Below are 14,554 nucleotides of genomic sequence, written 5' to 3'. Positions count from 1 at the left end.
CAACAGTTTTTTTATACTATTGTAATAGAAATAAAATCGTTGCAATTTATAACAAAGGCAACGGTTTCAAACATCTACTGTAACAATTTTGTAATGCACATTAGGCAACATTTATTTTTATAAGGCAACGATTTACATAGTACTTTAGGTAACATTTATTTTTATAAGGCAACGGTTTGGATAGTACTTTAGGCAACATTTATTTTTGTAAGGCAACAATTTCAATAGCACTTTAGGCAACACTTATATATGCTATGATGCAATGGTTTGGCTAAAACTTTAAACAACGGTTTATATAGAAAATGCAACAGTTTATATTTGAGGAACAAAAGTTAAAATTATTCGCTATATTTAGAAACGGAAAACATTCACTAAAATGAAATAACAAAAAATATTCACCAAAATAAAAAAAAAACGGAAAATATTCATTAAATTCAAAATTGGAAAATATTTCATCCATCCATTACATCACAAACAGAAAATGTTCACTAAAATATTCATCAAAAATAACAATTATGCTACTAAACATTGAGCGCCTTTTCTGCTACGGAACCATTTTCCACAAATATCTTCCTCATATCCTGCAAAACCACAAACAATAATACTCAAAATTTGCAAACATAACTTAATAAGATAAATGTGCAAGAGAACGAGTACTTAACTAGAGAAGCTGTCACTCAAAATTGAGCGCTTTCAGAATCCGATTTTTCACTTGGTTCATTTGCCATCAGATTCACTTGAGACGTGTGATTTATTACTCACCTGTACAAAGGCGGCCAAGCTGATTTTGAATAGTATTTCTTATGCCAGGTGGCCTACTAAGGTTTAAAGAATAACCGATTTACTAATTAGCCTATATCCATGCCATCAAATATTAGTGCAGGGTAATAAAGATTCTAAGTGTGTTTAAGATGGAGATAAAAAGCACAACTGCATTGTTAAAGCATCAAAAATAGGTCTTAAGATTTCTAATATCTAATCACATTAGCTTGAAGACAATAAATTATTCTAAAACAAACTTACATATATTTAATCAGATGCCATCACATTAAATAATAAAAAAAGGATGGGTGGCACTACCATAGGCTATCACTTAGCAGTGACGAATAACAAGTTACGGTGGCGTGGCGTAGTATACAGTCAGCCATTTGTTTTGTAGTTGTTATTTTGTAGATGAAACAATGTCAGACATTACGAATCACAGAGAAAAATGGAAAACCAGATGACTAACCTTGCAAAAATGGTACAGAAACTTCTCCACCGGCAACTTTCAAAAGATTCTCTTTCACATCCATAATGCACTGCAGATATTAGCTAACATTAGATAATACAGGTACACTTAACTAACAAAGCTCAAAGAAAACTATTAGAGAAAAAGTCCAAAGGCCGAGGCTGCCTGGTGCTTGCGAAGCATATCAAGCCCATAAAGAAATTACATATTGGGAGAATCTAGCACCAAAAAGGAGCACGGATAAAATTGACTCCCAATCTACATGGAATAAACAGAATGTAATAATGAAATTAGAATCGAGCTATTAGGATATAGTAACAATAGAAAATAACAACTAAAAGATACAATGGCTTAATCCTGAGGTGCAATCGACAGCTAAAATCTGACTACAATTCCATATGGGTATTCTACCTTTATTGGAGCTACATGTATCAAACCAATATCTCATATTGACCTACTCCTCGAGCAATGCCTCTGTAACGCTGATCCAAAAGCCCAGGCAATATGAAATACAACAGTAAACAACAAAGCTAAAGTTATGCAAGAGAATCTATCTAACATCTTGTCAAGGTGTAAAATAGAACATCCATATTACTGAAAACAAACAACTCAGTAGTACTAATAGAAGTACGTAATCAATAAACCAGCCTAAGCAAAAAAAAAAACAAGAATGAAATATCGTTCATAAAATGTAATTGCAGAACCCACTCTATCTACAAAATTATTGTAAGATAAATAGCACGTTGCTACACCCATCATAAAAAAAGTTGAGAAGAACACATCTAACTGTATTAGGATCTACTGGATAACCAAAACTTATAGTGTTGTTTTTCCACACCGCCCTTATATTTGAATGCTCATTGTGCTTCTCTTAAATTTTGCTAGAAGATTTCAAACTTTGATCACATCTAACAAAACTAGGATAAGACTAAGAGCCATGACAAGATATTAGTTCACTACAATATAAACTACTCATTTATAAACTACTGATTTGAAAAATATGTCGACTTGACTCTAAGAACTGCATTGCAACATAAAAATTATTAGCAAAGACCTGAGATAGCAAAGCATGTGCTTAACTAATGATCATTCATCACCAGTATCAATTGAAGTATATGGATTTGGCTCAATTCACAAGTTACACAAAATTAATATATAATAAATATAAAATTTATTTCAAAATTAATTAGGTTGAACTTGAAATTGAGCTACTAAATTTATATATAATAAATATTATATTTATTTACTAATGGTTTTATTTGTATATACTAATATTTAATAACTAAAATTTGATACAAATAATTAATCAAACCGAATCAAATTCAATTGTCAAATAAAAGTGGATCAAATTTAAATCAAATTCCAATTCATTAAGATTTTTACCGATCAAGTTCCTGGACAACATGATCTACTTGAGTATTGTCTCCTAATTATTGATTAAAAGTAAAAAAAAAATGAATTCAATTAACAAAGACATGCAGGAAATGGTACATGTACATAGGTAATCAGTCAGCAGATTAATGTCACAAAATTGACGAATTCAATATAAAAATTATTAGCAAAGACTACAAGGACGGGGTCACAAAGTTAGATAACCAGACTTGGGATAACTTGCAAACTCCACACAGATTCAAAAAAGCAACTATAATTTTCTCAAAAACCCTAACAATTAATTTCTTCCTCTTCTTGCTCATTGTTGATAATGCAATATTATTTTGAATTCTACATGTTCATAGCATTTCACAAACAGAACAATTAATAAATCCTAACATTTCACAAACAGTAAACCCTAACATATATATAAAATAAATTTGAAATTATACTTACTTATCATGTGAAGACATTGAAGAGAGCCTCAAATTATCAGTAAACCCTAGGAGTTGAAAAGATGACAGAGATCTTCAAATGAGAGCAATGAAAATGAAATTGAAAGTAAAACTGCTGAAGAGAGATGGCGATTACCTTTAATCGATGGAGAAGAGAGACTATGTCGATGGCGAAGAGAGATTATGGCGATGGCGAAGAGAGAAACTTTCAAGCACGAGAAACTCTGAAAATGCACGAGAAACTTTGAGAGAAACTCTGAAAATGGAAATGAAATTGAAAAACAGAGTTTGAGAGATTATGGCTTGGCGCATTTTCTATTTCGAAAAACAAGTGCTTATTTTTTATTTTTCAATAACATGAATGAGCTAGTGAATCACCTGATTTATTTTATAACTTGATCTAATTAAGGTTATTTACTTATTTAGTACTTCATTTTCTAATTTCATTTATAGTTTGCTTTAGTTAATAGTAAAATTTTAATAAAAAAATTATGATACAGTATTCATGTAAATATTAAAATAATTTCAATTTATCAAATAGTTAAATAAATAAATAAAACAAATTTTGAATATTGAAATATTATGAAAGAAAGTAAAAATATTATTTAAAAAAAAATTGGTATGAGATAAGACAACAGTTTAAAAGTGTTGCTAGATTCAGTTAAATTGTTGCATTTTCTTAAACTAATGCAATTGTTTTTTATATTTGTTGCCGTATGTTGTAATTTTGTTAATTTTGTTAATTTCTTTGTAACGGTTTTTAACCGTAACCTTTCTGTTGCCTTATATAAACTATTGCAACAGTTTCAAAACTGCTGCTCACCTACTGTTGCTAAAAGCAACTTATGTAGTAGTGGTATTAGTGTACTTAATCTTTGATCAAGTTGTATTTTTAATTTTTCCATCAATAAAATACTCATTATTATTAAAAAAAATATCATTTTAGGAGTTATATGATTATGTTATATGCATTGAACATATGCATTGAACATATAAATTGTAAGAAAACACATCTAGCATTTTCCGAATAATTAGGCATATACTTGCAACCTGTAAGGAATTATAGATGTACAAGCTTCAGCTCAATAATTTTAATTAAAATTATGAATCTTGTTCGTCCATCCTTTACTAATTTAAGTATTTAGTCCAATCTTTAAAAGAATGGCACATATTAAAAAGAGAGAAAGAAAAGTATTAAAATGCAATTTCTATAACCTAAGGAATTAAGTGCATGCACCATTCTGAGTTAATGAGTAAAGGTGTCCGCAAGATATGGAATTGTAGCTTTTAGGAGATTTTATAAAAGTACTATGTATATCAAAGTTAAACAACATAATCAATGGGGCTTGATTCAAGTGGTAAGCGGCTTGATATCGCTTAAACAAGGTCTCGGGTTCGAGTCCTTGTAAATGCAGAAAATTCCCACTGGCAGACTCACCCACCATGCCAGGTGCGCGACGCGGGTCGGATCCGGATTAGTCAGGGCGAAGCCTTAGAAACCGGATGGACTTACCAAAAAAAAAAAGTTAAACAACATAATACAATGTTTTAATCATTCAATATATCCAACTTTTTTGAGTTTTTAATAGGCCTAATGTCTTAAAAAACCCCGACCTTTTAGCCCCTTTTCAATCATACCCTGACGTTGCAAATTTGTCTATTTTACCCTATTTTGCATTTTTGTGTTTCAATTGTACCCTGAAAAATTAAATTAACGTCTTTTGCGTTTGAAAATTTGTTTAAAACATTCTACATGTCTCGCATATATTAATTGTATATTTTTAAAATTTATTTAAATTTAGTTAAATTAATTAAGAATTTAAATTAGTGTTAATTTGATTATGGTTTTTAGTTAGTTTTTAAAAATAAAGGACTTATTTGTACTTTTTTGAATAAAAAAGAATTTAATTTCATGTTTAGACTTAATTAATTGAATGATTTCATCATTTAAGTAAAAAAATTAACAAAAATTAAAATATTGGGGTACAATTGAAAACGGAAAATTCAAAAGTGGGTAAAATTGACAAATTTCCAACGTCGGGGTAGAATTGAAAAAAAAAATAAAGGTGAGGGGTTTTTGAGTGATTAGGCCTTTTTAATATATAGTCCAACTTTTTAAAAACTTCAAGTTTAATTTAATTTGAATTAGTGTATCTCAAATGTATCCAACTAAGTATTTTTTTAAGCTAATTAAACTTTTTAAATTTTTTCATTTATGAACAAATCTAGCCCTTTTCAATCGAATTATACTTATTAGAATTGAGCTATTATTGATGAAAACCCTGAGAAGGTTTGGTTCTTTTTGGAGAAAAAAATAACAATTCTTTTTAAGCTAAAAAATATTATAAAAAGCTACAAGAAATGATAAAATCATAACAAATAATTTTTTTGCATAGTTGGTTATAATTGAAATGCTCCTATTGATTTAAGGTCAAAATTGATGTTTATTAAAAATTGTACCATAAGTAAAAAACTCAAAAATATTGGATATTTTTGGTGATTAGATCTAACATAACACTATACTAATTGTAGTGGTCATGGTTGAATCAAATTAACAATTTTGAATAAATCAAATAATGATTTTGGATGTGTGTTTTTTTAATGTATGGAAAACATATTGCCCTAACAACCGTATTTCTGTGGATTTTATTCTCCTACATTTATATAGAGTACAAAATGCGTAAGTTGTTTGAGATCACTTTATAATATAATGAAGTTGATTAGTTATGTATACAAACATATTATTAAGCAGATATATGAAGATTAGGATCAGAAGTGAAAACGCAACTGTACTTGCTAATTATTTAAAATGGATGAGGTCCCATGCTAAACCTTTATCGGATATTATAAAGGGGAAAAATCGATGATTTGATCAGCTAAAGATAGAGGAATTCGTTGGCGTCAAGATATGCTGACTTTAATTTAGGTTACAAAATAAAACCTATGTTTTAACTTTTAGTGATAAGTTTATTAATTAATAATTGAGCAACTTACTCCGAGGTGTTTGAGGTATACCATAATTAATAGTCTAATATCTTGTTTCAAAAGTATATTTAATGGTCCATTAATGTCAATTTTATTAACTATTAGACCCGTTTGTTAATTTTGATACTTACTTTCAAACGATTAAATATCCCACCTTAAATTTCGTGAACGATTTGGTTTCTTATTTTTATTACACGATTTGTTACCTAACTTTTAGATGATTTGGTATCTCAATTTTAATTCTGTTAAACAATTTAATTCTCCAAATTAATGGAAGGATCTCTACAGAATTAAAGCTAGGACCATTAAATATAATTCTGAAATAAAAGACATCAAATTATTAATTATAATATATTTTAGGGTTCTCAACATAATTTGCTCTTAATAATTCAATTGACGAAGATTGAAGATGAACAAGTTTGTTTGATTATGTGAACTCTTTTAAAACATCGACATTATTAAAGGAAATGCAAATGGCTTAAAAGGAAGAAAAATAGGATAATTTGAAAAATAGATTTAAATAGCAATTCACCTATTCAATTTATAAGCAATAGGCCATTAACACATAAATTAATTTTGGACAAATTAATCACAAATTTGTTGATTATGAGAAATTAATCCCATTTTTATAATTTGCTCTCTCAATTTATAAACTAATTGTTCCTTAAATTGGAAATTTGTCCCTTCAACTTGTAAACTAATTTGCAAAATGGAGCTTATTGCCCATAATTATCAAATTTATAATTAATTTACCTATAAAATTAATTTATATATTAATTGTCCATTATTTACAAGTTGAGGGGACAAATTGTCACTTAAATCTTGAAAAATACCCAAAACATAAAAATATTAGCATACAATAAATCAAGGGTGAGGATTTTCTCACTCCACCATTTATAACCCCACTCCAAAATTCATATGATTGGACTGATATAACTTTTCTAATAATCCAAATAAATATATATAGAAATATAGATAGTTTATGCAAACATATTTATATCATTATTTTTATTCTAAAAATAAGCTATTATTTTTAATTTTTAACTTTTATTTTTCATTTTTATTAGTTTTACCGGTACATTTTAAAAAAAATCACTATTTAAATTTATCAATACACATCCTTCAATAAATAAATATGAAGAATAATATACTTTATATAATATTTATAAAAAAAAATTGATTAAACTTTATTTAAAATCTTAATAAATAGCAATAAAAAATGCAAAAAATGTTCATTTTGCCCCTTGATCTTAGAACGGAATATCGAATAAGGTCAACTCATGGTTTTGAATAAAAAATCTTTAAAATAGCATTTTGAACAAAAACACCTTCAAAATAGACATCTTAGGGCTCATATCTCAAAAATTAATTGAAATTTACTGAAATCCAAAAGACAGTTGATTGAAACTTACTTAAACTTAATTAATTCTTGATTAAATTCACACAAAAATACCAAAACTTGATGGATAGTTAATGATTTGAAACTTAATTAATATTTGATTAAAGATTTAATCATCCAAAAATATTTCACCTTTTCGACTCTTTTCGTTTATATCCCGAACTTATAAAATCCTAAACTTATCCATTTTTTAAGTTGGAGTTTTTCCACTGAAAAAAGATTCAAATATGACCTTCATATTTAACACATAATTTCAATTTATAGTACTTCTTATAATATTAAAGGTTTATTTAGATAATATGTCAAATATGAAAGACATATTTGAATCTTTTTCAGAGTGTAAAATTTATTATTTTAAAAGAATTGATACAATTGAAATTGAAAATTAAAAAATAAATTAAATTAGACGATTTTAAAAGTATGAGATATAAATAAAAAAGTTGAAAAGATAAAATATTTTTGGATGATTAGTCCGTGATTAATATTTACATATATTTAATTAAATTGTAACTAATGATTGATCGAAACTTAATTCATACTTAAGTGATAGTTTTTTTATATATATAATTTACTTAACTGATAGTTAATTTAGACTTACTAAAATTTAGCCCATACTAAATTAATACTTAAATTAAAACTTATTGAAACCATATCGTAATTATTGTAAAACTATTGAAATGTATTGAGAACATGTTCAAATTACATTTAAACATGCTGAAATCTAGATTCATATCTAATAAAACCCTAATGAGACCCGTTGAAGTCTATCGATAATACTAGGGGCGGAATGAGGACTCCAACTTAGGAGGATCAAATTTTTTGCTTTCGGCTATTTAGAAAAATAAAACGACGTTAAATACAAAAAATAACACTTGTAGGGCTGTTTTAACCGTCCCTACAAGAAAAAATCACATCCATAAGTTATAACCGCCTTTGAATGAGAAATGTATTTTTTTTAATTTTTCCGGCGAGGGTCCCCCTCCTGACCTTCCCCTGGATAATACCCTACCAAAACCTCATTCACCATACCAAAACTAGTGTAAAACCATTGTAGCATACATCAAACATGAATCACATGATGTGCAATTTTTAGAACCAAATGAAATATAATTAAAACAACAAAAAAAGAGTCAAAATTATGAATAAAAACCTTCCATTTTCATTTTCATCATACCATCATTATAATTTATTGTTATTGTATTTAGTATCTTTAAACTCATCTCACCATTTTATTGGGGTATTCACTAGTGAGAAGAGGAATGAAATATTGTAAAAAAAAAAGAGTAATTCAGAATATTAAAAAAGAAAAAAGAGATGAAATATAAAGAAAAGTAAGAGTAAAGGAGGAAAACAAAGCAAAAACAAAAAAGAAAAGTAAAATATGTCAGACTATAGGTGTGTATTCAGCTTGAATTAAACCAAATCATTATTATTTTCAATCAAATGGAACCAAATTTATAAAGAATCATGAATTTACAAACTAAACCGAACCAAAATGAGCTAGCCCGTTCAATTTATTTTTCAATTATTTCAATTTGATTTATATAAAAATTCAACTTAAATTTTTTTATATTCAAACTGAGCTGAAAACTAATCTTTTTATGATATCAAAATGAAACACCCCAAATTTGTTGACAAAGTTGAAAGCTGTGGACTTGATTTTCACAACCCCCTTTAATTTTAGAAAATAGAGTAAAGCCGGCAACTTACTTTACTGAATCTGTATCATACAGGCCTATCAAGCCCAATCTGCTATGAAACATTAGCATTCTGAATCCTTCATCTCAGCCCACGATTAGAATCTCATGGCAGTAGCCGAGATTCTATTTTTAAATTGGATTAGTTGGGAGGGGAATTTTTATTCCTAATGGGGGGGAATGGGAAATAAACCGAAGAACTTAGCAGAGTTTTTCCCGATACTATTTGAACTATAATTCATCAGTTATATAAAGATGTTGTTAGTACTTGTAAATGTACCAAAATTGCCAACACAAATAGCACAAATCATTAACCCAGTAACTACCTTTTTGTGTGGATAAGAACAGTGCTAAATTTCTTCAAAAAGCCAAGCTACTTCAAATTTTAAAGAACCTCATCAAAGTTACCAAAATAGCTTCATCACTAAAAACATGGGCCATCTTCAAAAAAGCACACTCAAGTGCTAAATCACATTTCTAAAACTCATTGTTAGACCAAAAAAAGGAGTGGGTCACCCTCACCCAACAGTGTGTGTGATAATCTGCAATTACTTTACATGAACATTATGATGTTAGTAATCAATTTACTTGTATGCCAAAGGCCGTATCAACATTAAAGTAAGTGCAACTGTTTCCATCTATTTCATGGTAAAGTAAGATTTTCTCTTTACATGTATTATCCAAACCAATGATCTATACCAACAATTGACAAAAACTCACCGGACTTTCTTATGCGATCTGGACTTAAAAGGGATCCTCGATGGAGGTGAAGGCGAATATTCAATTGGTAACTCGGGAGCCTCTAGCTCTCCCGTGAGCATTCCCACAACCTCCTTCATCGAAGGGCGACGGATAGGGGATTTCTGCAAACAAAGCAGAGCTATAGTAATGCATAATTGAGCTTGATCTCGATCTATAGACTGTACAGATTGATCAACCAATTCAATAAGCTTTCCAGCTCGTGCAAGATGACGAGCCCAATGTATTAGATTGGCTCGCTGAAACTCAGACATCGGTGAGCTAGAAACCTGAAGTGGGCGTCTTCCTGCAATAATAACTAACAAGACAACTCCGAAACTGTAAACATCGGATTTGCTAGATAAACGACCACCGCCCCCGTATTCAGGAGCAACATAACAAACAGTTCCTCTCATGCTCGGCGTACTACTAATTCCTCCACTCTTCGGAATCTCTCCACTTAAAGAATCATGGCTAATGTGGTTAGCCTTAAATAACTCACCACTGAACCAGTCGATACTGCCGAGACTACTTCTACTTCTACTCCGTTTATTCTTCTTCTTTTTCCTCTCGGCGTACAACTCATCATCCCTCGGCCACCAATTTTCCCCTCCGTTGCCATCCGTACTCGTTATTCCCTTGTCTTGCTGCTGTTTCTTCTTCTTTTTCTTCTTCTTCTCTAATTCTTCACAATACTCCTCCTTCCACCATTCCCTTGGTTGTCTCCTTTTCTCCCTCTTCAAAATCTTATCCTCTTTCTCCTCATCCAACGACACCCACCAATCTAACCGCTTTCGATTCTTCTTTTTATCCGTTTTCACAGTCGATTGATTGCTAGAAGACGAAGCCGCAATCCAATCACTCTTCGGCCTCTCCTTCTTTATCTCAGTCCCAATCCATTCCATCACATAATCCTTCACAGCCCCATTCTCCCCCGAATCAATCTTATCCTGCTTCCACCACCAAGACCTACCAGAAGCACTTCTACCCCCTCTTTCTTTCAACATCTCACCATTACTCTCCACACTAACTCCGTCAAAATCCTCCCGGGGTGAAGCATTAACAACCTCCACAGTCTCCGCCGAAGGCGTAACAACTACCACACTCTCCGGCGACGTAGCAGAAACCGAAACAGGGCCCCTAATAAAACTCTCCGGAGACTGATCCACTCCTAAATTAAACTCCGTATTCACACTCTCCATCTCTACCACAGATCCATTATCCTCAAGATTAACACTTTCTAATTCAGTTTTCTTTACATCACTCTCTTCAACCTTAATCTCACACTGAATTTGATTCTGATTCGGATTCTGACATTCTAAATCCATCCAAGCCAATCCGAAATCCGCGATTTTTGCATTAAAAGACTTATCCAACAAAATATTACTAGGTTTAACATCACCATGAATAACAGGCGGATTAAAATTATGAAGATAAGCAATACCTTTAGCAATCTCAACAGCAATGCTAAATCTTTTACTCCACAGTAACAATTCAGGGCATTTCCTCTGTAAAAGTGCATCCTGCAAATTACCGTTAGGAATCAGTTCATAAATCAATAACATAGACCGGTGTTTCCGGTCCGAGGAGAACCCAAGTGGGGTAACGATGTAATCTGACTCGAGCTTCGATGAAAAAAACAACTCGTTCTGAAACTCGCGCTCTCCTTGAAGAGAGCCCGAGTCCATGACTTTGACTGCAACAAGTTGACCATTTGGGAGAGTTCCGCGGTAGACGGAGCCGAACCCGCCTTGGCCGAGGCGGAGAGAAGGAGAGAAGGAGTTGGTGGCGCGGCGGAGAATGGAGTAGGAGAAGCGGTGAGGTGGTTTGGCGTCTGATGGGACGGTGCGGTTGCGGGTGATTTTACGGAAGCAGAACGTAAAGACAAGGAGGAAGGAAAAGGCGGCGGTGGCAGCGGTTATGGGAGGGATGAGACGAGTGGAAAAACGGGTGTGATGGGTAAACGACGGTGGTGGGGAGGATGATTCCGGTGGCAGTGGCGGAAGTGAGCGCGAAGGCATGGTGGGAGATGTATGATTAGAGACCAGGTTTCATAGCTGGTCTGATTTTTATCTTTTTTTTTGTGATGTATTTGATGGAGTTGGATTTTGATTTTAAGAGTATGAACTGTTAAAATGTTCAGATTTTGGTGCAATTTTTGGATTTTGTTTAGGGTGTCGGCTAAAGCTTGTGGGTCTGTTTTTATGTTTTGTTGATTAATAATGTGCATAAAAGAGTCTGCTAAGTAGCTCAGGCGGTTAGCTTCTTAAATTACCTTATTTGAATGGCATGCAACTCGGCTCACTAGCTCTAAAATTTAAATAGTTTATAAATAAATTTATTTTATTTATTTTCAATATAATTACTTTTAAATAATTTTAATTTTAGATAAAATGAAGATGATAATTAGAGGTCAATTACCAGCTGATGTACTGCTACTGAAAGATTAATTATAGGAGGGAAAGTGGAGTAGGTATTTCTTTTTCTACTTTTTTCTTTGTTTGTTTCCTAATCTTCTAACTTTCAATTTGTTTTCTTTTATTTAGGTTTGACCTTTTACTTTTCTCATTTTTTTCCTTAGCAATTTCTGTCATGATAAGGACACTATTTTAAAAAAAAAATTATATTTTAGTCCATAACATTGTATTTATTTATTATTATTCATACTACATTTTATTAGTCTGATATTTGTTATAATTTTTTTAAGGAAAGACATTTAATATTGACTAAAGATAATTTAAAAATTAAGAGTATATAAATAGTAAAAGCATAAGAAATTGATCATGAAGAATTAACGGAATTTTAGCATTTATGTCTTTTATTAAGAGAGTAATTTTTTTTCCTTAAAAATAGCTAAAATTCAAAATATTTCTTTCTTCTGACAGTGAATATGTTGACACATTCCTCCTCAGCTGGATACATAACTTGAATCAATAAATAAAATATTTTAATCACCTGGTAAAATATTCCATTCCATTCCATTCCAAATCAACAGATATTATTTTTATTTTATTTATTTAGGCATATAATTTAACACATATATAATAATTTTATTAGTGTCCACTTGATCTTGCTTCTCTGGTCAAAAAAGTGAAGCTTCAAGAGAAAGCAACAATACCAGGTAAAGAAAGAAGGCCAGCCAAAGTCTAAGAGGAAGCTTCTTCACTTTTTTTATTATTACTATAATTGGAAACTGGAGATTTTTAGCGTTTATAAAAAAAAAATTAACTCATAATCCAGCGCTCGTATCATTTAAATTGCCGGTATGAATTACGTATCTATTAACAACTTAAAATACCCCATGTGGCTTCTTTGGACCATTGATATGAGTAGTTATTCTCAAAAATTAAATAAGATTTTGCTTTAAAGATGCCTAAAGTAATAGACGAATATATTCACCAAAAATAAACAAAAGAGAAATTGACACTTCACTCGTCAATTGATTGTAGCATTTCTTATATAGTTTCGTAGAGGGAATATCCCTTTCATTTACTTAATTTTATATCCTCATTTATAATTTCTCTCCATTTGCACCTATTCCAAATACAGATCGCACATAATTTCAAAAAAACAAATACAGATCGCACATACTTCATTTGTACTCTGCCAGCCATTCACTTCTTGTCAAACACGTGCAAATAATAATTTTATATCTATTGCAATAATCATTCTATAAAAAGGTATGATTATTGAATTATTTCAGAAAAATTTTGCAGGCTAACCTTTTTATCTTCATAAAACTCTTCCAGTCTTTTTATTTATATAAAAAAGTATATGGTTATTAAATTTGAATTTTTATATAATTAGCCGCTCTAGTTTCTAATGCCAGCTCCGCCCCTGCAAACCAATTCAATAATCCATCCTCCTCAATGTCAAAATTTTGCTTAGTGAAACTACTTTTCTGTTATAGTATCCTGTAAACAATTGTGGTTCAAAATCAGATGGCCTACTTTTTAACAACTAGTTGTTCTTACTTTTGACAAGTAAAACATGAAGTAGCTATTAGGAATCATGACAAAAACATGAGATGAGCGGCACATTCGTTAAGCAGTAATTAACTTAATTAAACTTATTTCACGGGATCATTTCACAAAAAACTGAAAATCACTACTGATAATTACTCTAAAACATGCGTCGTCCGATTTGTAGATTGTCTAATAAAAATATATCTCTTGGAAAAACTTGTTGCAATTAACATGGATCTAAAGCAAGATTTCAAAAGTGGAAACCAACAACTAAGCAACTGAGTTGTTCGTAGTCACCGGTGGGCTAAGTCTCTGTTTATATTGCTGAATAAGGAGACTAGTTAATTCATATCCTAAATGGAATGTAGTAGTACACATGATGCATGACAATAAACAGATATCAACTGCAAGATCTTCCAGAACCGCGTTCGTCATTAAAAAAACATAAATGGATTAGAAAACATCTAAATGCCTGTCATTGAAAAAACATAAATGGATCAGAAAATGTCTATTCATTTAATTAGAAAATATATAGAAACCGACCTGCCTATCCAGCGAGCACTCTTCCGTACAGAGAAAGTAAACTCCGATGAAAAAAATTGCACCAGTTCTCAGGTTAGCAATAGGCTTAACCACAATTCTTGTAAGATAAGCTTTCAAGCTCTCTGACAGAGTATTAATTCACTCTACTCCAAATATGTATTGCATCAGTC

General features: G+C 30.9%; 1 protein-coding gene across 1 annotated transcript; it reads right to left on the bottom strand.

Moving 5' to 3' along the window:
* Window positions 1–9,690: 9,690 nt before the first annotated feature.
* On the bottom strand, window positions 9,691–12,078 carry LOC126673763 (receptor-like serine/threonine-protein kinase At4g25390). The gene has a single exon (XM_050368021.2). The coding sequence runs from the start codon at window positions 11,895–11,897 to the stop codon at window positions 9,855–9,857; it is 2,043 nt and encodes a 680-aa protein (XP_050223978.1). The 5' UTR covers window positions 11,898–12,078; the 3' UTR covers window positions 9,691–9,854.
* Window positions 12,079–14,554: the final 2,476 nt, after the last annotated feature.

The sequence above is a fragment of the Mercurialis annua genome, linkage group LG3 (assembly GCF_937616625.2).
Source record: "Mercurialis annua linkage group LG3, ddMerAnnu1.2, whole genome shotgun sequence".
NCBI lineage: Eukaryota > Viridiplantae > Streptophyta > Magnoliopsida > Malpighiales > Euphorbiaceae > Mercurialis > Mercurialis annua.
The sequence above is the reverse complement of the archived record's forward strand: the minus strand, read 5'-3'. Positions and strand labels throughout refer to the sequence as shown.